General features: G+C 35.5%; 1 protein-coding gene across 3 annotated transcripts in view; it reads right to left on the reverse strand.

Annotated features, from left to right (window-relative positions):
- Positions 1-27850, reverse strand: part of LRRC7 (leucine rich repeat containing 7) — a 641808-nt gene that overhangs the window by 156822 nt on the left and 457136 nt on the right. For all 3 annotated transcript variants that reach the window (XM_071217384.1, XM_071217382.1, XM_071217383.1), the window contains one exon: positions 4791-4865. In XM_071217384.1, coding sequence (XP_071073485.1) covers positions 4791-4865 — 75 coding nt within the window. The remainder of the gene's footprint in view (positions 1-4790; positions 4866-27850) is intronic.

A 27850-nucleotide genomic window follows, 5' to 3' on the forward strand; every position in this document is an offset into this window, starting at 1 on the left:
AATCAATAGAGAATTGGAAAATCAGAACACTGTAAAATTTAGTTTAAAAGCAACTACAACAATAACAATTGTGTCTAGAATGTGGAGAAATTGGAACACTTACACATTGTTGGTGGGAATGTGAAACAGTGCAGTCACTTTAGAAACATTAGGCAACTTCTTAAAATGTTCAACATAGAGTTATGAAATGACCCAGAAATTCCTGGATATATTCTCAAGGAAATGAAGACATATGTCCACAAAAACCTTTACACAAATGTTCACAGCAGTATTATTAATAATAGTCAAAAATTGGAAACAATCCAAATGGCCATCAATTGATGAATCAATAAATATAATGTGGTATATCCAGACAATGGAATATTTACTCAGCCACAAAAAGGAATGAAATATTGATACATGCTACAATGTAGATGAACCTTGAAAACATATGCAAAATGAAAAAACCAGATACAACATATCACATATTGTGTGACTCCACTTATATGAAATGTCTAGAACAGGCAAATCTCTAGAGGCAGAAGCAGATTACGGCTGGCAGAGTTGAATGGAGGTGGGCTAATGGGTTCTCACTTTCTTTCAGGGATGATGAAAATGTTCTAAAATCAGATTATTATGATGGTTGCACAATTTTGTGAATATACTAAAAAACACTTAATTGTATACTGTAAATGTGTAATCTTAAGGTTTAAGAATTGTATCTCAATAAGGCTGTTAAAAGAAAACAAAAATGTAATTTCAAAATTGCCACTGAATTAAAAAAATAGATGACCGAAGTTGCCACTGACACAATTCTTATGGACATGTTGATCCTTACAATTTCAAATGCATAAGAAAGGTTTTAAATTGTGATTTGGACTTTATCCCACAAAGCAGATTTAATGTTTTATCTATTCAACAGCCTTTTTTTTAGGACCTCCTAAGTACTAACTTATAACTGTGTTATATGTTAGAAAACAATATGATAAAGACAGTCTTTATCCTTAAGGGTTTGCAGTAGTGCAAGAAACTGCCATGTAAACAAATAAATGGAATATCTTGCAATATGTGCAATAAAGGAAGAACGCAGGGAGTGCTACCAAAACACAAGAGGGATGCTAAAAATTGGAAGACACTGCCAGTCAAGAAGGGAAGAACCTGTACTTGGAATAAAGAGCAGCATGTACATTCATGGTTCATTTGAAGAAGAGTAGAAAATTCAATCAAGCCAAATACACTGATGAAGTTGGGATTATAGGAAGAAGCCAGCTGTTTAAAGGCCTTACATGAATCAGAGGCTGCAGTTTAACACATGTTGAAGTTAAGGGGTTAAGTAATATCTCAATTTTGGCTCCCTGGGAAGCAGGGTGAAGGCAGAAATTTATGAGAGTGCTCTTAGGACCAACACATGTGGCAAGGAACAGATGGGGAGTGAAGGAGCAGGATTGGGCAGATAAGAAGTTGGATAATGAGGGAGTCTTGAGAAGGTCCTCAGCTGACCCTTCAAGGAGCATTGAAATTAGGATGGTTTTACAGTTGTCCTGAGTAGGGGAGAAGGGGTCAGGATCTCATACACCTACATAGATTGGTCATTGGATGCAGGGTGCCTGGGAAAAACGGAGATGTGACCCTGAGTGAGGAGGCTCTCTTTCATTGAGCAGCTGTTGTAGAGGTTGGAGCGCCGCAATCAGCATTCCCAGAAGCTGGGAGAATAGAGTAAATCCTTCATTCCTGAAGGAGGACACATGCAAATGTCCACTACAAGTAATATTTCAAGGTCACCCAACTAATAAGGGATAGAGCTAAAATTCAAACTCACTGTTACCAGATTTCAAAGCCCCCTTTACCAAAATGCTAGTTCATAACTTCCAAATAAATCTAGCTAATACCCCAGCCCTGCTCCCTCACCTCACTATGTGGGCAGAGGGCATGAGCACAGTCTTGGAGCAGCTGAATAGATGCCAGGATTGAAACAGAATATTTTGGGTGAGTCAGGCCAGAATGCTGACTCTCCCCCCATACTTAGAACTAAGTTAATCAGAAAATACAGACACTTTACTTACAGGTTTCCACTCCAATGGACTATTATGTTCCCTTAGTTTGCAAATTTTTCTAGTGAGCAATTAAAGAATTGATATGTATGTTTGTTATTTCCTTTATCATGAGAAATTTATTTCCTCCTTGAAGTTTCTTCATTACTCTTTCCAGGGTAACTCAATATTTTGGTATGCAGTTGATTAGCATTCTCTTTGTAAGCAAAGTAACAGCTTGGTGTTTATTTTCAAGCCTTTTTAAACCTTCACTTTCAAACACCTAACAAAGGCAATAGTAGTCTGGACTTGCAAATGCCTCTGAAGTCCAATGTCTCAAGAGTCCTTGATGATACCTAACACTGCTCCCAGACCCCTGGGCATAAAAGAGTGTGCAGGTGAGCAGTGGAAAGCAACTGAAACAGGCAGAAGCTATAACAAGAAAAAGAAGATACTGAAGTTTGTTTGAAAATAAATATGGATTCAATGCACAGTTTAATCATATTTAATTACTGTCCTTAGAGTGATAATATAGGCTGGTCATGACAGAGCTATGCAGAAGAATATTTGATCATTATCATTTGCCTCTCTGATTTATGAAGAACAGAGGGGAAAATGATATCCGGGCTTGAAAAGTATTCAAATATTTATTAATTAACCTATTATGATACATGAACTAAGAAAAAAGTGAACTTATTTTTTCCTATGTTTTATGACACTAAATTCTTAGGATTAATTATACTGTGAAACAGATAGATAAGGGCCACGAATTGCAGTCAAGATAAGCCTTTCAAAGCATGTGTTTCTAGGTATAATAGCTTTTGCCAGCACTAACATTCAGAAAACCATAGCTATTTAGAGCAGGGAGACAAGGGGTATTCCCATGTGGGGTATATGAAAATATGAAATTCAAATGTACTAACTAAAGTTAGACATCTATTTGAAGTTAGTGGTATGTATGAAACATCTATTTTCAAAATAGACAAATTAGGCAGCAGCATCTGTTTTGCAGAAGATTTTTATCACCACCTTTCCACTTAAATGTCTTAATAAAAAATTTGAGATGTGAGTTCATATGCAAGGTTGGATTTTATGAACAGAAATACTGTGAAAAGAAGATGAACCTAATTCTTCTCTGTGCCTTCTATAGGTTCTTTAGAGACAAAATTTTGGAGTGTCATAGTTAATAGCAGCCTCTGGAGCTAGCTTGTATTATAGTTCCACCATTTACTGGCTGTGCAACCAAGGGCAAATTACTCTTTCTGTGTTCCAGTTTGCGCATCTATAAAATGGAGAAGGAATGGAATCTATTTCATTTGATTGTTATAAGGAGTAAATGAGTCTTCATCTGTAAAGTACTTATATCATGCCTGGTACATGGTCTCTGTTATGTATTTTTAAATAAATGCATGTATTGAAGAAGCAGATATAAACTTTTCTAACTAGACAAACAGTCTGCTTCACCAAATTCTTTATGCATAGTAAATGCATGGCCCTGGTGTAAGTCTTTATCAATCTCTGCACTGGGAATTGATGAGTCTCTTATCTGGGCTAACCCAGGACTTGGACATACCTTGAAGATTAGCACAAATCAGATTGTACAATGTGTAGTGGAATTTGGATTTTTCTCACCTGCTATGTGTGATTTCCTCAAATGCAAGGTCATTGTATTAATATATATTACTTTGTAACTCTGACACCTAGTATAGTTCCTGATTCATAGAGATGTATTGGAAGATGGTTTTTGAATAAATCAATAAATAAAAGATGTGCAAGCTTTTTTGCTTTGTGCCTGTGATGAAAATAGAAATGTATCATTTTGACAAGGGGAGAAAGCATTTATTTTTCCCTTATCATTTTCCAGAATTCTTTTCCTTTGTGTACTCTGATGCTTTTTCAAAGAGAGAATGTGCTTCTTCCTTCTAGCTGCTTTGCAATCATTTAAAGACATTTTTAATGTCAGTTCAAAAGAGCAATAAAGTTGGCTTTGGAAGCAGGCATCTGTAGCATCTATGTTGGCTGAAGAATTATTACATAGCCAGCTGCTCTTGCTACTCACCGAATGCAAGGGGTTTGGCATTGGCCATCCCAATTGGGACCCATGGGGTTACTGTGTGTGTGAATGCACATGCTTACCTGTGTACATGTGTTATGGGCAGTGAGGGGCAGTGCTTTATGATAAGCTATTCTTTCACTGAAGAGAAAAAGCAGGATAGTCACACTCAATGAGTTGACTGATAAACCTACTTCTCGGGAGATACCACTCAACTGCCCTTTAGTTCAGGAAAGATTTTGCCTCTAGTTTAACTTTCTGTTATTAATACTTTATGATCCTTGCCATTTTAAAAAATTCTTCTGGGTTTTATTGGAAATTTCCTGATCTGGAAGTGTGATTTTTATTTTGTGGAAGATCTCCAACAGTATGAACAGAAAACATTAACTACTTACTTTTAAGATGAAAGCTGATTTTGCAAAACTAACACTTGGTATTACATATAGAAATCCTTTTCTCAATATAATAACACAAATTTTTCAGCTTTTAGAAAATAGTAAATACACTCCTAAGAAAACAAGAAAAATCTTTTATGCATTTTAAATATCTACACTCTCACAAAAGATGAAATACTCAAAAACAAATCAGTGAAAAACACTTGGAGACCAAAGACTCCTCACAAGTGTCGTTTTAGTTTGAACTGCAAACACTGAGATGTTAAAATTATTATTAATTACAATCTATATTTAACATAAGTATTTGATATGGCATAATAAAAACTTACATACCCCAGGGAGCACTTGAAGTGCATTATTATCCATCCATAACTCCCTTAGATTTTGTATTTGATCCAGAACTTCAGGCTGGGAGACATGAGAGAGGAGAAGAAAGCCTAATTAAAGTTTTCTCACCACAAACATAAGATGGAATTCCTTAGATATTGAGCTTTTATTTCCTAGCTCTAATATTAATCCTCTAAGAAACTCCAGGTTTAACAGACAACCAGCAAAACTGTTAGTTCTGGAGGCAGCCAACCTAGAATGGATCTTAAATCAATGAACAACAATAATAAAGTTTGAGATCTATTACCTGGTTACACTCTTCCTTTAACATAGGACAATTATCCTTTGTAGCATTTATTACAAACTGTGGCAGATAGAATTATCTATCCCAAGAAAAGTCATGTTCTTAACGTTAATACACATTACTGTGGCTGTGAAACCATTTGTAAATGAAGATATATTATTAGTTAAGGTGTGGACTCATTTGTGAATTGTATCTTCTAAAATCCTATTTAGGTGTGACCCAACTGCATCAGGATGGGCCTTAATCTGTATTACTGAAAGCTTTCTAAGGAGCCAGAAACAGAAGTCATCAGAAATGGGAAATTAGTGGAACTAGAAGAGAGAAATCACCATGTAGGCTACAGGCAGAGAGGCAAGTCAAGCAACCCCAAGGATTATGGCAAGCAAGCACCAGAACAATGCAGACTTTTTAGAGAAAGCATAGCCTTGTTGATGCCTTGATTTTGAACTTCTAGCTTTACAAACTATGAGCCAATAAATACCTGTTAAGCCAACCCATTACACAGTACTTGTCAGAATACCTCTTGCAAACCAAGATGCACTCTTATTATTTTATAAGTGTCTGTCTTTTTCAGTATAGTATAAACTTTTGAAAGGCAGAGCAATATCCATTCTGCAATCTCTATATTCTCCTATCTTCATTGCTTAACATGGTACTTTGCACATACTAGACACTTATTATTTATGTGTCTATATTAGCACCTACTAGACACACACACAGAAGCATTATGGCATTGTGATGGAATAATTGCATAAATAAGACCCATTTACTCTTTATCCTTTCATTTATTCAATAGTCACTTGTGAAAGGTACTCTGTGAAAGGTAAAATGCAGGGTCCACATTAATATCAGGCACAGTTCTGCCTTGAAGTAGCTGATGACCTAGTGGGGGAGACAAACGCTTATAAATTACTAAAATACAAGGCAGCATGTGGAGGAAAGAATAACTTAGAGACATTCAGAGAAGGAAAGATAGCATATGATGAGGTATACCACATAGTGCATAAAGAAAGAAATTGATACCCTAACCAGAACTATTGCTTAATCCCGCCTTTTGGACAACAGAATATATAGCAAGGATAGATGTCACCGCTGCCAGCATCATTTACCCTCCTTGTGGTAACCCTTCCCTAATTTCTTTCTAGAACTATCTCCTTCCCCACTAAGGCCACGTTTTCCCCTTGAAGTTGATGTCTATCTACCATTCCAAGGTAGTGACTATGGTCTAGTTTATTAGTACATTGTATTCACCTGGCCACAGAAATTGGTTCAGGGCATATGACCTGTTCAGCACCAATACAAAACAATGAATCTTTGACTTGATCTTCTATTGAAAAGACTTTTGCTCTTCCTTGCTGGATTTGAAACTGGAAACACACAGCCTTGAGAGCCTCAAATGTGAAGAAAAGGGATGGATCCTTCCCCAAAGAAAGTAGGGTTAAAAATTAGATCCTTGTGGCAACATATTAGCTTGGAATTCAGTTATACCCGAATCTAGATTTTCTCTCTTACAACTGAAAAAATTATTAATGAAACAACCAGGTATAGCCATAGTACAATAAAATTCATAACCTACACAAGAAAAGCCAGTATATTTTATAGAACATTTATGAAAGAGAATGGAATTTTACCAATATTACCATTAGAATATTGGTGATTGTGTGTAGTAGTGGTAAACACACAGCTTTGATACATTAGGAGGACTTCAGAGACATCCAGGACTACTTTGGAGACAGCCTCTGCTACTGTTAGCCTGTAATTGCAGTGGAACATGGAAGAATGGAATTTCTGGGAGAAGTTTCATTTAATAAATCTAAATTTAGAGAAATGGCATTCTGCTCTGGAATCAGAGGCATGTATGAATAAGTGTGGGAGATTTTTTTTTTTTGCATGTAGGAAGATATTCCCACTGTCATTTAGATCATAGGGAAGAGGCAGCAAACTCCTCTGCCTGTACGTTAGGCTGGGCAAGGGTGGAAAACATATATCAAAGGCAGGAAGCACAACCTGTTTGCAGTGTGCCAGAGGGCTAGTTAGCAAAGGGCACGCCAGTTGGAAAACAGCAATCATGTGGGCTCGTGTTTCAGAAGCCTAGATATGCAGATTTTACGGAGAAGAGAGAATTGCACACTGTGTCAGGTTAAAAAAATCCTTACATATATATGTACTAAGACAGAAACTGATGTGAAACTTGTACTGATGTGCATTATTCAGGATACACAAGGTTATGCTGTAGTAACAAATTAATCCTGAAATTGTAGTAGCTTATTACAACAAAGATTTACTTCTTATTCCCACTACATGATCGGTGTGGGTGTCTACTCCATGATCTTGTGATACTACCATCTCAAGACTTCCCAAAGAGCTAGAGCAAAGGAAGACAGAGTGTAGAAAACTTGCTGCTGCACTTAAGGATCTCAGGGTGTAAGTGGCATGTCAATTCTGCTTATCTCATTGTCTAGAACTACTTACATGGCCCCAGCCTAAGTTCAAGAAGGCTGGGAAATGGAGGAGCACTTCATGAAATGTTTGGTGAACACTAATGTCTCTGCTACACAGTGACAGTGTATGAAGAAAATAATGACAAGGATGAATAAATAACATGTGTATAATTTATTCATACCTTCATTTAGTAAGTACTTATTAAATAACTTCTAAGTGCCAGATGTACTAGAGTCATAATACATGGTATGGTGTCTGCCCTCAAGAAACTCACAGACTGATTCTGGAATAAAGAGTAAACACATGACAAGGGAATATAAAGGAGAGGGATCCATTTGCCTTAAGAAAGAAGTGGAATCAGTAAAGGATTCATGGATCTGAGCTGAGAAGGAACTAGTAAGTAGAGAGGAAAGGACGAACACTTTAGCCACAAGCGGAGTGGTGAGAAATAACATGATGTGTGAGCAGGAACTATACATAGTTTGTTTTACTGGAGTTTAAGTCTGATACAGTGTGAGGAGCGGGAAATGATGCTAACAAAAGAAGATGGGTCTACTTTATTGTATTGGTGAGGAGGCATCACTAAAAAATTTTTAATAGGATGTGGCTTGGGAAAAGCCACTGGAAAAAAGACAAAATGGAAATGGATAAACTATTAGAGCTAGTAAAGGAAAGTGATAGGAATAAAGAGAAGGTGTTTCATTTAGTAGATATTTAGATAATAAAATCGGTAGGACTTGCTGGTTGGATACGGAGGTGAGGGAGTGGGTCATGCATGTCTTCCAGTTTCCTAGAATGTGAACGAAGATACAGAATACTGGGGTAGAAGTAGATGCATAAGAAACCAAATTCAATTTTGATCATGAGTAGCTGTGAGATGTAGGTGGAGATGTCCAGTAAACAGTTGACTATTGGAATCCAAAGCTTAGGGAAGCAGTTTGAGCTGGGGATGCAAACTTAGGCATTTTGTAGCTGTGGATGAACGTGAAAGGAACCAGAAGTATATCTGAGTGAGGAAGGAACATCTGTGGGCTGAAACCAGGAAAAGCAAACTATAGAAAAAAGGCAAGGAGGAATGGAGTCTAGGAGAGTAAGAGAATACTAAAATCAGAAGAATAGAGTTGTGTTAAGACTAAGGAAGTAAACAAGAGAACCATATACAGGAGACAGGCTCAGTGAAATAAGGGAATGAGAATGTTCCCTTTTTTTTTTGACAATAGTAGGATACTGTCAGTCTTGGTGATAGCCATTTTGGACGATAACTACATTGTAGTTACATTGAAGAGTAGACAGGAAGCAAAGAAATGAGGACATTACAAGTAGACTATTCTTTGTACAATTTGGATGACGAGCGGATACAAGTTTGGGGGCTGGGAAGAAATTGGGGTAAAGGGAAAAGAAAGCTGACAGATTAAAGAGATGTAAAATAGTATAAAATTAATGGGGTAAATTCCAAGTGGGGAAAAGGGAAATGATATTCATAGCAGAGGAGGGTCTGGCCTTGAATAGGGGTGAGGCACTCATTCACTGACACTCAGAGAAGATGGTTAGGATGGTGTGGACGTAGGTAAGTGTTTAGGTGGGGATAAGGGGCAGGGTCAGAAGTTGAGGGAGAGCCTGCAGGTCTCCAATTTTCTTGATGAAGTAGGAAGCAAGGTAACCTGTTGAGCAAGATATTTGTATGCATAAGGCACTTAGGGAGAGTGGTACGTACTGGAATAGTTCGAGAAGAAGCAAAGAGGGAGTTAAGAACAATCAAAAGAACTCAATCAATGACAATTATTATAATAATTTTATTCTGGGCCAGATGGGGTACTGAAAATAGAGGAAACTGAATACTTCAGGTTTCTGTTAAGTCAAAGATAAGTACAGTAGGAGTGAGGGATGGAAAAAGCTAGAATGACAGAAAGTTGGAATGAGAGAGCAGAATTTAGAGTTTTAAGATTTCTGAAGTAGAGTAGTTTCAGGCAATGACAAAATAAGGTCGCAATTCTGGTTAGCGTTAGTTAAGGTCTAAAGTATGAAGTCTTGGTGTGTGGGTAGGAATTAAGACCTCGCATAGGTTCTAAGAATCTGAGCAGCCTCTGACACACTACATAACTTGTTTTCTTAGCCATGTCAGATCAAGTGACAGATAAAGTTGACCAACTGTTCCTCTAAATCTCTCTCATACAAGTTTCTACTGCAACCTTAAACATCCACGACTACCTGACTATTTAAAAGTTACTAATAATAAAGCTAACAAATATTTCTAATCGATTTCAAAAGGTCTCATTTAATCTATATAATAACATAATAAGGTAGGGATAGTCTTACTTATGGATGAATAACTGATAGTTATTTCCTAAGGAAAAGAGAATGATTTGATTAGAGTTGCATAACTGCAACTGTGATTGCTACCCAGGTCTCTTGGCTCCAAAGATGAAACCATATTACAGTTTAAAATAGAAATTCTGGAATAACGAGGATAGTTTATGATCACAAATACCCAGTACATAAAAAAAAGCATATGTTGGATTTCTAAAAAAAGTAATGTTTTTATTACTGGATATAATAAAATGTACTATGGAGGAAAGTTTAAAAACTCCCTAATAATAACAGAGACAAAGAATATATTTAGCAGATCAATATGTAGCCTACTGAAAACAAAAATTACAGCATGAATACGAAGCAACAATGTTTCATGATCAATAGACAATTTTAAAGTGGATCTTGGAAATATATGCAACCTAACTCATAAACTATCATTTCTCATGATATTTAATTTCATCCCAAAGTCAATCATATCCAGTTAAACTAGTGAATTCACTCAGGAAAGGCCTGGCGTATTCAGTACTAATGAAGGTGCTGTGAGAAAGGCACTTATATGAACTGCTTTGGGGATTATAAACTGGTATAGTCTTTTTGGAAAACATTTTCAAATATGTATCTCATGCTTTAAAAACTTTCATATCTGCTTCTAGGCAACTGTCCTGCTGAAATGGTCTTAAATATATAAAAATCTTAATGCAGGAAATGTTCATTACAGAATAATAAAATTAATAAATTGGTCATAATTTAAATAAACAGCATGATAAAGGAATAGATAAATTACAATATAATCACATGTTGGTAGAGTATAAAACAGTGAAAATGAATTATTTATGTATGAAGATGGATAGATCTTGCAAACAATAGTGAATGAAATGGAGCCTAGAGTGCCTACAACTGAAAGCAGGAGGATTACATCCAGTATCCATGTGGAATCTGAGCCTCCTCTTGACATAGAGGTGCAACGGACACAACCAATCCAAGGTCCACAGAGAAAAGGTGGCATTGGAGTGGGAAAAGTGGACATGGTGGCTGATGGGTATGGGGAATGGCAGGAAGAGATGAGATGTGGAGGCGCCTTTGGGACTTAGAGTTGCCCTGGATGGTGCTTCAGGGGCAATCACCGGACATTGTAAATCCTCCCAGGGCCCACTGGATGGAATGTGGGAGAGTATGGGCCATGATGTGGACCATTGACCATGAGGTTCAGAGATGCCCAGAGATGTACTTAACAAATGCAATGGATGTGTCATGATGATGGGAGTGAGTGTTGCTGGGGGGGGGGGGGGGAGTGGTGGGGTGGAGGTGGTGGGGTTGAATAGGACCTCATATTATTTTAATGTAATATTTTTACAAAATCAATAAAAAATAAAAATAAAAAAAATAGTGAATGAAAAAGCAATTATGGAAATCACATACAGCAAAAATCAATTAAATTTAAAAATGTTACCTATTAAAGAAAACATATATGCAACAGAATAAGAATATATGGAATAGATACACACCAAATTCAAAGTATTCAAAGGATAGTCTTGGAATAGGACTTGAAAGGGGAACTTAGGAGACTTCCACAGTACTCTATTTCATTTTTTTTTTTTTTTTTAAAGAGAGCTCTTAATAGAATACAAAACAGGCAACATTTGATCATTTTGGTTAGTAGGTGCTTGATGTATTACTTTAAAATTTTGTACTTGTCTTCAATTTTTGAAAAACTAGAAAAACATTAGAAGAAAGTACATTGAAAAGTTAATTTTTTCAGTGGTGGGATTATGAGGGATTTAAATTTTAATCCTTTTGCATTTTTAGATATTTTCCATTGTACGTATGTATTATTTTAATCACAAAAATGACCTAAACCACTTCAGAATCCTTTTTGAGGTGATCAGTTGAAATGAGCTAAGGGAACGGTTACATTAGTTTTAACATAAATAGAACATATATTTTTGCACAACTGCAACAAATTCCAATAACTCATGTCAAGTACATAATTTTAGGCTGTTTCAATGATTTCACTATGTATATTACCTTTTTTCCACTAATTTGGATAAGAGTTTGATTATATTTATCTATATGCACCCTATTAAATGTTGTCTTCCAATGAGGTTAAAAGAGATGCTATGAAAATCATAACATCACCATCTATCTTATTTTGTAAAATCCAATAAAGAATGAGCACAGAATTTTACATTTTAAGTATCCTGAAATTGTATGAGACTATCTGGAAGATACCATAATAATAAAAACTTTTTATTCTCAGAAACTTTGCAGAAATGGAAGGTAACAGATTGGAACCTGTTTCAAAATGTAAATAAATAAATGTGAATGTGTTTTTTCTAATCAATAAATTTAAAAGAGCCAATGTGAATTTTAAAAATATATTCTCCAATCAAAATAACCTAGTTATATTTCACTGAGACATGCCAGTTATTACATTTTTTCCTAAATTTTGAGACCATCAGTACTTCAAGATACTATTTTTATTTCTTTTTCCTTTAACAAACTTGTTTAATAATATTTAGAATTTTCAATCCATCAAGGAGGTATGACTTTATTTTGAGAAACATTCTTCCATTGTTATTTAAATCTTTTATTTAGCAACACACATGGCTTATTACTAGCCCCTTAGCTCTCACAACTGGGAAATCTTTTACTTATGAATTTCATAGTACAACCTTGAAAATCTTTGTGATACACAAAATTGAATAACCAAAATTGATCAGCTGTTGATGACAAGCCTACTTGTTCATTCTTTAATTGTTTTGGCACATTTCTTGACGCTGTTTTACTTCTTCAGTTAATTTCTTTAGAGAGGAAAAGGTTAGCTCCGTAGAGTCTGAGCTTATTTCCATTTTACATTACTTTTACATTTCTCAATTTTATTTCAGATATTAGTCCCACCAAAATTTCATAAAATTTTAAAGCTTTGTTTTCAATTTAATTACTCCAATTTGGGCAATATTAATTTTTATATTAATATTTTAGTAATTATTGAATGAATAAATACATAGGTAGTCTTAATTTTTAATAATAAAATATAGTGCTAAGAAAATGTAATTGAGTTATAATTAACTAAAACACTTTGAGCCATGAAACTCATGAATATTTTAATATGAACATGACCATATGAAGATGATCACTTAAATACTCAGATGAGTATTTTGATGGCACATGGGATAAATCTACAGATGACATGATGCTGGTTGAGAGAGATAATGCATGAAATGACAGATTTTGTATCCAAAATGATCTCGAAATGTTGGAAGACTGAATAGCTCTAACAACATGAAATTTAAGAACGGCAAATTTAAGTCCTAGCCCCATGCCCTTCTCATCCCCTCCCAACCAACCATATAAGTATAGATTCAGAAGCAGAAGTCTGCTTGAATAAAACTGGGGATATAAGCCAGTAGGTTCACTATTCACTAATTCATCCATTTATAACTGCATTAACTCAGTGAAAAAATATTTATAAATCATCTACGCTGTGCTGTAATGGGCTCTGAGAATATAAATCAGACTGTGATAGGGCTATCCCACAATCTTTTCTGTCAATTTCCTGTTCTACATGCAATCATTAGCCAACATACAGACTACTGTATTGTGTTCCTCTCCAGATGCCCAAGTGTAAAGACATCTTCAACAAACTAGGACTTATTCAGAAGGTCTGGAAAGCTGACCATAGGAGAAATAGCTAAATGATTCAAACCATTCAGGCTGGAGAACAGAAGATGTACATGGAAAAGACATTTGTCTGAACATCTAAGGGCTGTCCCAGGAAAGAAGGACTTGGTTTGTTTTATGTTCATCCCCAGTTCAGAAATAAGATCAATGAGGTAAGCTGCAGAAGAGTAGATGTAGGCATGAAAAAAGCAAAGACTTTTTTCACAACTAGAATTGTCTAAAATAAAATCATCTATTTTCCTCTGGGAAATAGTGACTCTTCTATCAAATGAACACACAGTTGCCTAAGAAGGCATAAATAAGACCAATAGCAACAAACAAAAGCTAATTTATATTGGGCATTTACTATAGTGCAGGTACTTTTCAAAGTGCTCTACACAGACTATTCTCACTGAATGTTCACAACTATCCAATGAGATAGGTGCCACTATTGGATCAGCACTAAATATAGTGGTTAAGAGCATGGTTTCAGGAGCTAGACTGAGTTCAAATCCAGGCTTTATCACTGATCTCTGTGAAATCGTGCAGTTATTTAACCTCACTGTGCCTCAGGTTCTTCATCATCAGCTGACAATAATATCTCCCATATAAGGGGACGATGGAGATTAACCTTAGTACATTTATGCTGCTTTAGAACAGTGTCTGGTATATTGTCCTCAATGAGTGTTAGCTATTACCCCAATTTTATAGAGGTGGAGATTTAAGCAAAAAGAAGAAAATGCATGTGCTCAGACTCATCTGGTTAATATATAGGGAAAGAAAGAGCCTCCCCTTGAAATTTTGAAAGATAAGATGAGTAAGTTTCCAAAGGAGAGGTGTGTACCAGGTGAAAGTTGTGAGTGGTTCACACCTAGCATGATGCTACTTGGGCAGGGGGCCTTAGAATGAAAGTGCCAAAGGAGGCCATCAGATAACAAAGATAGACTTTGCGACTATTCTGTATTCATTCAACAATTTTATTTAATTAAATTAATATGAATTAAGTGCCTGTCATGTACCAGGCACTGCGAAAACAGTAGTGAACAAAGCAGACCCACCATCATAGAGATTACATTCTGGTAGTACATGGTTCCTAGGCTTGGTCCTATAAAATGTTAATAATGGGATAACAGAAACAATTCTCGTTTTGTCATTTTCGCTTTAGTGTATTGCCTTCTGTTGGGGAAGTCACCAACACACCTAATGGCTATCTTTTAGCTCTAGCCTTTGCTCACCTCCTTTTCTATTCTGTGCAGATATTCCAGTATGTTACCATTCTGTAGTCTGGAGGGAAATGCTAGGTCTAATGAAAAGGCCTGGCTAGACCTTAAACCCAGAAACCTGAAACAAGAGTACCAGCTGCTTATCAGGGTGGGAACTCATAGAGATAGGGTCCCCTCCCCCTGAGTTGTATAAATACCCCAACCTCAGACAGTACAGATTTGTCTCTCCCCTCCCAAGTAAAGTGTGGCTTGAGGAGCCACCATTCACTGATCCTGACCCAAGCAGCTGGGAGACCAGTCACGATGGGATCGCTTCCCCTGCTCTTTTGGAATCTTTGTGCTAAGTAATAAAGTGATCGTTTGCTAAAAGTTTCTGTTGTGTCTGAGCCTGTGTTCCCACGTTACACCATGTAGCAACTTGCTCCACATCCAGGCAAACCAACATTGGTGAACTTGTCTGAATTTTAAGAGTGAAAATAGTATAGCATATACACTCTCATTCCATAATTGAAACTGATCATGCTTTCTTTTTCCAAAAAAACACAAAAACTGTAGCCACTTTCTTTCTCCACACTTTAAATTGCAGATAGTGGCCATTTCATCTTGTTTATACTTGCTTAAAACAAAATCTTCCCATCACCCACAAAATACAAATTAAGACCCTTTACCTTACCATAGAAAATAACTCATTCGACCCTCACTTACTTCAATAGCCTATTCTTTCACTATACCTTCTTTCACACTCTAGCCTTCAGGAAAACTCAACTCTTTGCAATTCTTAAAAGCTTCATAGTTTCTCTTCCAATAGCTTTTGCAAATATTCTCTAAGCATGGAGATCTCATCTCTGATGGGCTTAGATAGCCTTTTCAGCACTTTTAATATTATAATTTGAGCTCCTTAAAGCAGAGAACTGAATCTCCTTCACCTCTGAATCTCCAACTCCTTTGATGGTAACTCATGCCATTGCTCCCTAGATTCCATCTGAACTGAACAAAATAATTTATTTATATATATATATATATTTCACGTTCATAATAAATTTTTTCTTTTCCTCCACCTCAGTCATCCATCCCAAGATGACAGACTATGTCATCCCAACTATCTGTATCACCTCTGAAATCTCAGCTGCAAATATACCACTGGCCAATTGCCTCCTATACTAGTTCACTGATTCAAATACTCTAGAACTCTCCTGCAACGGTTACTCATAAGACATATCACTGATAGGCTCAATTTACTTTTTTCTCTAATCATTTATCTTTCTTTCCTTAGTAAGCTGAAATTTTCATAGTCCATTGTTATAAAGTGTCTCACAAGCATCATAGTAAACTTATCTTCTTCCCTTTTTCATATTCACCTAGCTGAACGTAATCTCAATTGAATCCAACTTTCTAAATTTTCTGCTACTGTACCAACTTTTTGGGGAAAAAAAATCACAATTTGGCTAATCGGTTGCACTTTAAAATCATGGCAAATGCTTCAAATGTGGACTGACTACTCTGGCAACTTTATTATTTGTCCCCAAGAAGTTGCTTTTCAACTCTCTGAGACCATTTCATAGTTCCTCAATCTTGTCAAAAGTATCCTCCTTTACCTCCAGCTAAGAACTTACCTTATTGTTCATTCAAACAGTCAGAGGTGGATTTTCCCCAAAGCTAATAAAGTGTAAACTTCCAGCCCCTCTCTTGCTTGGGTCCCTTCCAAAGCTCTGAAGTGATTCTAGAAATGTTTTCATTTGGTTGTATGTTAGAAAATTTGAAAAAGTTATGTATTTAAACACAACTAGTTAAGACTGTTGTCTCTTCTAAAGAGTTTCCCTCATCATACTTTCTTACTGTAGGAAAGGGTTAAGTTTAGTTTTCACAAAGGGGAAGCGGAGCCGGCTCTGCCTAGATCTAGGAAGGAGGGAAAGGGGTGCTAGCCACTTTGGCTGGCCAGGAATTTGAAAAGTGGCACCAAAACGAGGGAACAGTCAATGGTGAGAAGTGGGGGCAGGGTCAATAGTGAAAGCGAAGGCAATTTTGAAAAGCACTCCAGGAGTGAAAGCGAAGTTGAGGCTGCCCAGCTTGCCGGAATGTAGAGAGTGCTGGAGTGGCAACTGAGAGCAGGAACCATGTAACTTAGTTAGACTCTTTGGATAGGCTGTAACCCGTGAAGTACCCAATCAATGGAGAACAGGGAGGGACCTATGTATTAGGTTTAGGGTGTAAATGTCAGTGTTTCTTGCTGTTTGGTCCACCAGCAATTTTATCCAGGTTGAGTGCCTGTTCTTGCAAGATCGTTAATAAAAGTCTTTTCTCCTTCACAATCGGGTGAGCTTTTGTTATCTTACAGGTACAGCTTTCTTTCTAACATCAGGTACAATGTTGTACGTTTGGGATCTAGCTAAGTTGAAATTAAATATATATTTAGTGCAATATATTTATGTATTTTACAGTCACTTCAGTGGTTTTCTTTCACTAACTAATCTTGGCCCTCCCAAATTCATGTCTCCTTCATGTCCATTTCGGCTCCAGATCACATCTCTTGTCTTTGCCAGGACTCCTCATTACATCAACCTGCGTCTTTATCAGGTCACTTCCAGCAGTATAAAAAATGTGTTTTAGTTTCTCCCAGTTTTTGAAAACAAAAAATACTGTTTTTTATTGACTCTATAGATCCTTCTAGCAACTTCCCCATTTGTTTGCTCTTCTCTGCAGAAACACTTTCGAAAGAGTTTTCTAGTTAATTGCCCCTGCTTCCTCATCTTCCATACACTCTGTTCTGGCACTGAAAACTCATCTTGTCAAAGAGGGTCATCACTTCTTCTGTTTTGGAGCTGGGATTCCTAAAATATTTTGGAATTGGGATCTCTAAAATATAGCTATATAAGTCAGACTTAGTACTTAGCCACTAAAGTCAGACAGTAAAGGATTAATAAAGAATTAGAAAAGAAAAAATAATTTCAAATGTCAGCATGCCAAATTTACATTAAAGCCCAATTTTTTTAAGGAAATTTGACTGTTGTATTTCCAAGATAGAAAATTTGCAGTTGTCAATGCAATCTTTATTCCAGAATCCTTAGGTGATATTATAGGTATCCGTTAGTGTAAGATATAATTGTAATAAATTATATAATTTCTACATTATATTGTTTTCTTTATGACTAATTAATGTTTAAATTGTTGGAAATAGATATGCATACTTTTACATGCACTGCATTCTATAATTACACATTCCTAGAAGATAACCTCTGAAAATACGTAAAACTATTTTGTTTCCTCCATATCAGATATTTTTTCCAATTTAGATACTTCACCGAATGAAAACAAATCTGTCATTTAAAAAATTTACTAATGGTAGTCAACCTCCTAAAGTATATTAATTTACTTAAAATATCAGGGAGAAATGTTGTTAATGTACCTCCAAGATGTTTGTAAGTATCTATATATAGTGTTAGTCTTATTGTCTGTAGTTACTGACAGTATATTTTCTGTATTACTATTTGATGATAATATTGGGGAATTTTATTTAATCCAGTGAAACATAGTTTATCTGGCAAACCAATAACCTGAAACCTCTTTAAGTGTTACTTCCACATTCCCTATTATCAGCTTTTGGAGCAGGTCTTCCATTTCTAAATCCCTGGCACTTAGCAGTGTGCCTATTAAAATATTACCTGCAACAACTCTTGAAGATCATAAAGATGTATTGCAAAACCAAAATATCTTACGAATCATTAACAACTACTTCTATCAGAGTAATTTCAATGCAAGTTAGAATTCAAATTCTTTAAAGATCAGTAATCAATGTCTGGTATATAAGGTCATTCATTCTTTTTTAACCTACATAATGCTCAGTTACTTGAACAACAAATAAAAGGAGAAACTATATCACTAATATGCTGAGCAGTCAGCATTGCATCAAATAAACTAAACTGACAGGCACACACACATTATCTTTTTTGTCTGAAAGTCAGAAAATAAGTCAGAAAGTTATTGCCTATGTCAGGTCTTAAATTTGTTCAGTGGAAGTGAGGACCTATATTAAAATTTGTAAATCTTTCTACATGAAGGCCATTTTGTTACATGTATTGCTATTAAGAGTAGCTTATAGAGAGGTAGGCAAGAAACCCCTTCATACTGGGGTTTCAAAGCCATCTGAAAGTTATCTGGTGATAACTTTGTGGCAGCTAAGAAATGCTAGACGGATCACCACTGTACCCCTACCACCTAACCAAGTGGTATAAGTGGAAACTTAAATATTTGCTAAATGAGAAATGAAAAAGGCATTTGTTATCAATAAGAGCTTTTAACCTTTCTGTGCTTTAATTTCCCCATCTGAGAAGTGGGGAAGCTTATACTTAACTTACTTTACTTCACTGAATAGTAGTGCTATATAAATCAATAAAATCTTGTGTTACACATCATGGGTTTTAAACTGCTTTTTGAGGACACTAAATATATTTAGAAATTACTAGAGTTTAAGTGATTAAGTGAAGTTTAAGTAATTAATTTTGCAGATTTGTTTTATTATTCTTGAATATATCTTGAACATGCTATCTTTTATTTTCATTTTATATTTTAATCTTTACTCTTCAGTTGTACATTTATTCTCAATTAAGGATCAGGTTAGAACACAGATGCCAAAAGCACTGCTGAATATTTATTATATTTATTTTACCATAACCCACATAAACAATATAAACTGGCAAGAGAATATTTATAAAATTCTACAGCATTCAACTCTAAATCTGTTTACTCTAATATATGCAATGATAATAATAATAGTGAGAATCAAATAAACCTAACAACTTCTACTCTTTACCACTGTAGTATCACTTATAAAATTTATGTATAAGTATTCTAAATAGACACTTATGACAACATAACAATATTTACCAAGCATCAACCTCACATCCAGCACTGTGATAGGGGTCATGTCTATGTGTATATGGGAACGGGAAACTCAAAAGTATTATGAGATGATCTCAGACAAAACATAGGCACAAAAAATGGAGAGAGATGATCAATGTGATCCAGCACTAAACACTGTGATAAGTTATAGTAGTACACAAGGCCAAAGGAAAAAACTAAACAAATCAAGTAAAATAATCTTTATGTCTTGCTAAGACATAATATAATTGTCTTGCTAACTAAATACTTCATAAAAACTAGTGAGAGAGTAAAGTAAATTATTTCTTTGGTCATAGTTTAACATTTCACTGTTTCTAAATATGCTCTAGAGCTCTTTGAAAGTCTCAAGCTTTATTTTCTGCACAAATTCTATCAACTACACCAGTAAATTGTATGTCTTTATTAGTTTTATGTAACAGTTGAAGGAGCTATTTGCTAGGGTACATTAATCTGCCAATATAGTTCTACATCAGTAACCCAAATTATTCTTACGGTACTGTGTTGATTCCTTTATTAACCCCAATTTGAGGACTAATTACTGCTGTGTAATTTAGCAAAATTATAATATTTATTAGTACAATCTACAAGAGTCAAGGTTATGTAATTTGAAATTACATGCTCAATTGTTTTACTTGTCACTGTAAAAAATTTGTTATGTTTTATAAGACAAATTTCGCTTTTATATTGCAAATGAGCAATAAGTTTGTGGGTGCAACTTTAACCAAAATGTCTATCACACACCCACTGGTTTCATCAAGCCAATATTTATTGTATCAACTTTAAGTGAGATATTTCCTTATCTATGTAATCTTGCCTAATATTTATAATTCTGTAGCTTCTTGAGAGTAGCCTCTATATGGTTTCCCCTTATTTACCTGGCTCTTCCCTCCACATTTATGTGACTCACTCCCTTGCATTCTATATTGCACCCGTGCTGGCCCTCTTTCAGCCCCTTGAACTTAGCAGGCTCTTTTCTACTCCCTTTTCTGTCTAAAATGCTCTTCCAACTTCTCTTTGCCTAATTAATTTCTACTCATAATTTGAATTTCAATTCAAGAATCACTTCTTCAGGAAAGTTTTTGTATGCTAAGCCAAATTCTTCAACACTTGTGATGGCTGAAATTTTACATTTCTGGGTATATTTATTGTATTTCTCTCCCTCACTAGACTATAAGTTCCATGGGGGTAGGGACTATCTCTGTTTTCACTACACTTTTGTATCCTGATATAAAGGGATCAATAAATGCACGTGGTCACCAAATATTTATTGGGCACTTATTATATTTCAAGCATTGTATATAATGTGGGGGATACAACAGAGAACAAAACAAAGTCACAGAGCTACATCATATCTTCCACAAGTTTTTGAATGAATGAATGACTGAATGAATAATAACTTGTTGGATAGTAATTATTCCATACCAACATTTCTTCCATGTAAGAATGAATCCTTCAATTTGTATCACGCACATGGTGCTTTGCCATTAACAATTCATGCATTGTGTTTGCAAGAAGTAGATTGCTAATATGATATGCCAGATTGGTGAATGAATGGATGTCCAAACAAATTAATTTGAGATGTATAAGTGATGCTAGCTAGTTCATAAGACCATATACATTTTTTTTTTGAGGTACCAGGGATGGGCATTGAACCCAGGACATTATATGTGGGAAGCCAATGCTGAAACCACTGAGCCACATCAGCTCCCCAGCCAAATACTTTTTCACTTGAAATTTATCTATTCTATGACAAGTTAATATTTCCTACATGTGTGCAAGGAACTAGTTAAAAATTTACAGCTTGTCTTTATCATTATTGTGTTTTAATATTCATATTCATATGAGAAAGTCAATAATACTTTGATTTTAAAAATTTGAATTCTTACCAACATGATATGAAAAGAAAGTTGCTCAGACTTCAACTTGCTACATATGCTTTGGTCTATTTTTTTTTTTTTTTTTCCATATGGAGTTGTGAACAGATGCTTGGGCAGGTTGATTCTGTACTAAAACTCATACTTCTACATGAGCCTTGTAGAGGGATGCTTGCCAAGACAGCACCGTGGCTCCCTTGGTGATCATTAAGTACATCAAAACCACTTAATTTTCTTTCATTAAATTAAAATTAACATGAGAGTTCTGCTAACAAAGGTTTATTTTATACAGTGGAGAAGCAGCTCATTTCTCATTCCTCTGCTACAAGAACCTTTTCCTTTTGTTAAATTAATCTAATCTTCAACCTTAATCAAGCTTTGTGTTTCCTCATCTCCATCTTTTCCTTTGATCTTTTCAATCTTCTGTCCTCCCTGCTTTACACATATCTAAGTCCAACTCATTCTTCAAGGTCCAGCAAATCCTGAGCCATAGAGAATACTTTTCTTGATTAATCCAGCCATAGTCATTCCATTAACTTACATCAATTCCATAGTATTTGAGAATCTACTGTGTTCTAATGGCTAGCCATCAACTTGGGGGGAAACACAAAGATTAAGTATTTACATGTCTTTCTCTTAAACTGCTTATGGTTTTGGGGTGGGGGAGAATCAACATTTATTCAACAAATACTTATTAACTGGTAACCATATTTTCATATTTACCATGGATAAGAGTCTTTTGGGGAGTTCGATAAAATGCAGGTTTCTGGCTGTACTCCATACAGTAAGTATTCAGGATTTCCTAGAATGTGGCCTAGGAATCTGCTTTTACGAAGTGTTAATAATAACCTGAGGACACTTCTTTAATATAAACTGCTTGGGCAGAGGGGTTACTAAGATGAAGGTACCAATGCTCTGTCCTCAAGGAATTCATATCCTAGGTAGGGCAGAGGATTAATCACAGTCCAAATCAAATATTAAATACTTATTATATTTAAAAAAAGGTATGTGCGGTAGTTTCAGAGAACACAGGGGATGGAAAGTCAATGATCTTTGTATGTTCTTAAAATACAAGTTAGCCTCATTGTGTTCTGAGGGAATTAGAATCTCTTTATGGACAATGTTCACCAAGCAGTAGGAGACGAAGAAGGGAAAATCTGCTGTGATCATGCACCTAATGGATATGAATAACTATGACATAAGGCAGAAAGTAACACAGATATTTTTTAGAGGAGTTCAGAGACATTTATTTCTAGCTAGTAAAATGAGGGAATTTTTGAAGAGGTGATGTATTTGAACTGGGCCTTGAGGAAAGAAGATTTTTAAAATTATAACACAGATATGGGCTTGAGGGAATGCAAGGGTATTTTAGAAGGAAAATTAGTACAAGCAAGGGCACAGAAGCAGAAAAGCATGGGGCACATATGGAGAATAACAAGTAGTTCAATATAACTTTGTGAAGGATATGAGAAGGGTAATTTTTCTAGTAGCTGTGGATTTAGAGAAATACTTTAGAAAGGTAAAACTGGGCCAGATCTTAGAAAACCTTGAGTACTAGAACCCAAGGTACCATTTATTCCTTGTAAAGCTCATTTGACATTTAATATATACTACTTTTTATGCCTTGTCTCCCCAATAAGCTTATATTTTTCTTGAAGACAAAGGAATATTCCATACTTCCTTATAAGTCCCCCAGAATGTAGCACAGTACCTGGCACATAACAGGGGTTTAAAATAATGTGTTGAATGATTAAAGATATTTTTTTTTCTTAAAAGGAGAAACCCTATAGCATGCAGGAAGACCATTGTAATTTGCTCTGCTCTGTTGGCGCCACATTAAGCATATGAGAAGATTCTGTTTACAATCACAGAGGCCATGTTGTATATATATTGTAGGGGTCCGAAAATGAATAATGCAATTCTAGCCTATTGGAAATACTACAGATGCATGCTTCTTTTTTGTTTTCTCCAAATTCACTGTAAAGATTTCTTAAATTTGAATTTCTATTCACATAATATAAAAATGTACACCTGGAATGGAAAAAATAGTAACTACCCTGCAAAATCAACTGAATATTTAAGAAGCAATGACTGTTCTTATAGTTTTACTTGGACTACAAAGTTAAGGAAAAAAAGGAAAAGCTCTTTTTTTTACTATTTTGAGTTAAAAAGATAATTCTCAAATTCTATATGGATTTGTGTGGCTTTAGGAGAGGGTTCCTAGAGATTTCACGGGGAGAAGTCATGATCCCTAATTTGCCCCTACGACAAATTCATATGCTTCAGATATTCAATTATTCAAATAATAATAATAATTTGCATTTGAATAATATTGTAAAGCTTATAAAACTTTTACATATTTATTAGGTTATTTTCCACAACCAAACCCTTTCTCTTCTGATTCTATACACTTTTCCTCTATTTTAATCAATTTCCATAGAGTCAAATTTTGCTAGTGATTCTCAAATCTTTATCTCTAGCGCAGACATATTTACTAAGCTCCAGATCTGTATCTCCAACTATCTTTTAGATATTTCCACCTGTTCTAAAGGTAATTCAAACTCAAGGAGTTTAGAATTCTTTCCCTGCTCAACTTCATCCTCCTCTTATATTCCTTTTATTTCAATTAATAACAGTATTACCCACCAAATCACCCAAATTACTAAAAGCAACATTGCTGATTCTTTATCCCTTTTGTGTACACTTGTAAATGACTGCCAGTTGTGCTGACCACTGGGGAGGAGTACTGGCAGTTTGGTGAGGGTGATTTTTCTCTTTTTCCTTTTTAAACTTGTGTGTTGTTATAACCATCTTTGTAATTAAAGAGCAATATAAACAATTTAACAATTTAAATAAAGAAAATCTCCAGACTTGAAGCAGCAGTGGTTGGAAGCAAAACAGGTCACAGGTAGTCCATAAGGAACAATTGAAGGACTTCTAGAGAGTCAGGGCTTAGTACTCGGAGTGACTTTACTAGTTGAAATTGCTCATTAAAGACATGCCCCATTGGCCTCTAATATGGATGGTGAAGTTAGAGAAGGAGGCAGTATTCCAGCTGACTTTAGGTTGGCACAACTAAAACAGCAGTGAAATTCCATAATGTGGAAGTACAGCACAAGCACAACTTTAACCCCTAAGGATCCCCTAACAATGGCTGGAGGAGGAGTAGTGATCTGAAGAGCTCTTTGCAGACTTTAGAGCTCATCCAGATTAACTCATACCAGGAAGCTGACTATAACATTGATTATCTAGGCATGGATAGACTGTGCCTTGTGGATTTTGTCACCTAGAGACTCTCTGCTGCCCTCCACCTTTCTAGAGGGCACCAAAAGACATCATCTTGTCAGCTTCCTGGAAGTGGGGTACTGCTATATCAGATACCTAAAAAGATGGAAGTAGCTTTTGAAATTGTTTAGTGGGTAGCAGTTAAAAGAATTTTGAGGAGTGTGATAGAAAAATCAAGATTGCCCTGAAGAAACTTCTAGTGGAAATATGGATTCGAATGACTCTGCTAATGAGGACTCAGAGGGAAGTGAGGAGCATGGTAAAGAAAATCTTTGACAATTGGTAGAAATATGGACATTAAAAGCGGTACTGGTGAGGGTCTGTAAGGAAATGAGGAACATGTTATTGGAAACTGGAGGAAAGGGGATCCTTGTTATACAGAAGCAGAATTGTGCCTTATAGTTATGTGAAAAGCACAACTTGTAAGAGATGGACTTCAACATTTAGGTGAAGATATTTACAAGCAAAGTGTTAACTTGTTGCTAGCTATCTGAGGTAGAAATGATGTAGAAATAGCTTCCAGAGTATACTATTCCTCTGGGCCAATTCGCCTGACCACCATGACTGTGCAGGGCCAGAGGATGTTTTGACACATAAGCATGTCCTTTGGAGCCTGACAGAAGAAGTAAGTAGGTGGTTGGGGAGAAACAAAGTTTGAAAGGTATGGTGCTGGAAGTTTCCCCAAATTTGCCAACATTCCTAGTATTTTACAAGGTGTATCAACGAAAAGTTATAAAGCTGAAGTAAGTGTTTCTAAGTTATCAATAAATAAAACCATGCTAGAAGAATGACTGGGTTACTTTTCCATTATCGTCACAGAAAATGATATTACAAAAGATTTGTCTCATGAAAAGACTGTCAAAGAGCATGGAGCCAAAATGTAGGGGAGGAAAGCATGTGTGCTATTACATACTTTTCTGAATTTTGTTTTGTTTATGGCATCTGTCGGCTTTTCAAAATTGTATTTTACTAATTTTAACATTATTTAAATTTGTATTTTTCTTTTTTTTTTTTTACCCTAAATGTTTACTTTTATATTTAATTATGCATTCAAAATTTTGTATTTTTTTTTTAAAGATTAGGTGTCCCTAATATACAAAGTTCAGATCTGGTAAATTCTCACTGGATCTTCTTCTGGGTATACTTTCAAAACAACCCAGAAAGTGACTCCTTCCTACCACCTCCGCTGTTACTACCCCAAACCAGGACACTATCATTTTTTGTTGTAATAGTCTCTTATCTGCTTCCACCTTGCTTTCCTTTCCATTGATTCTTAACATGCCACTTAAAGTGATTCTGGTAATTTAATGGAAATCAGACCATAGTTCTAGTTGCTCAAAACCTTTCAAAGGACTTCCCATTTTATTCAAAAAGAAAGCCAAACGCTTAAAATTCCTTTTAGTGCTCCACCTATACCTCCCTCTAATTCACTTATCCCCTATTCTTCTTTCCCTCACTTATTCTACTTTAGCTATACTGGCCTACTTGCTGCCCACATGTAAGTCTTGCTTGCATCTCAGGTGTTTGTAGAGCTGCCTAGAACAATCTTTCACCTAGAAATTTGCATGGTTTATTCACTCAAATGTTACCTTCTGAGGGAAGCTTTCCCTGGTCACCTTAATTAAGTTTCACCCTCCCCCCCCACTCCCACACACACATTCTCTCCCCAGTTCCCTTTCCTTGTTTTATTTTTCCCCTCAATATTTTTGCTGTCATTTAGTTTTGGTTTGTTGTAAAATCTGAACGTAAATAACTTTTTTTCTATTATAATACATCCAGATATTACAACATCATCATATAAGTGAGGAAGACTGAAGTTTGGAATTTGATTATGTTAAATATACTTTGTTAGGTTTTTTGCCTGATTCACAGCCATTATTGACAACTCAAGAGTATTTCTCTTCGGTTTACTCCATGACTGCACTATTTTCTTTGTAAAATTTTGATTATAAAACTGAACTCTTAACATAGTTCATAGTTTATTCCGGGTTCAATCAGGAAACATTTCTTTTTCCTTTAATTTCTTTGGTAGAAAATGTTTACAGAATCACCAGGGTACTTGACTACATTGAAATATATGCCATTCTTTGAAAATTCCACTTATGGAAAGGCAAGCAGAGCTCATTAATTTCATTCACAGTACCCAGCAATGGTATTGCAGTAAAATGAAATGGTAAAGAAGGAAAACTGGTTTCTTGAAAAAAGATACAAAAGGTGACTTATTTTGTTGCTAGGAAAGTGAGCGTTTGAAAGCAAAACAATGAGTTTATTTATATATATGACAGTGGAGATTGATTATTAAAGCCTTAGGTCAACAGATGTTGAATTTATAAAAGTGGGCACCCCAATTTGTTCTTCCTTGAAAGAAATGTCTCCTTAATTATTTTTAGTTAGACAATACATTTTAATTGAATGATTCATCAAGGATTCCTTTCAAATTCCAGAGTTAATTTATTTCTGTATTTATGTAGTTAATTACTGGTTACAGTTCCAAATCTTGTACTTTAAAATTTCATGGAGAAATTCATTTAGAAGTGTGGCTCAAAGTGAATTGAGATTGATACCTCAAAGGATACTTAGCTGTGGAATGACTGCTTTTCAGATAAATGAAATTATTCCTTTCATCTCTATTATAGTTGAGCTTCAGTGAGAAATTTCTACTTAAAAATTTAATATCGTGCTTAAGCCTGCTTCTGATAAAGAACTGATAGAACTATTCACCTTTGAAATCAAATGATTCATTCATTTAGTCATTCAAAAACATGTATCAAGTACTAGTTGAGAGCTGGGCACTCAGGTGCAGGGAAAGTTTTCTGGAGAAAACGGTGACAAAACTGAGTCAGCAAAGACAAACATTTGTTTTCTATATTAAGCTGAGGACACAATACTAATTTGCTGGTTATTAAGCTATTGTTTTTTAGTTTTGAATCCACTCTTCTATACTCTACTTTGTGATTGAGGGGTTAGAATTCTGCAAAACACATTTCTTTTTTGAGAGCTGCCTCCACATTAGACCATGACAGCGTGGGTACAGAAGAGAGACTGGGAATATGGAGATGGAAGAATTGACTT

This window comes from Dasypus novemcinctus, chromosome 9 (assembly GCF_030445035.2).
Source record: "Dasypus novemcinctus isolate mDasNov1 chromosome 9, mDasNov1.1.hap2, whole genome shotgun sequence".
Classification (NCBI taxonomy): Eukaryota; Metazoa; Chordata; class Mammalia; order Cingulata; family Dasypodidae; genus Dasypus; species Dasypus novemcinctus.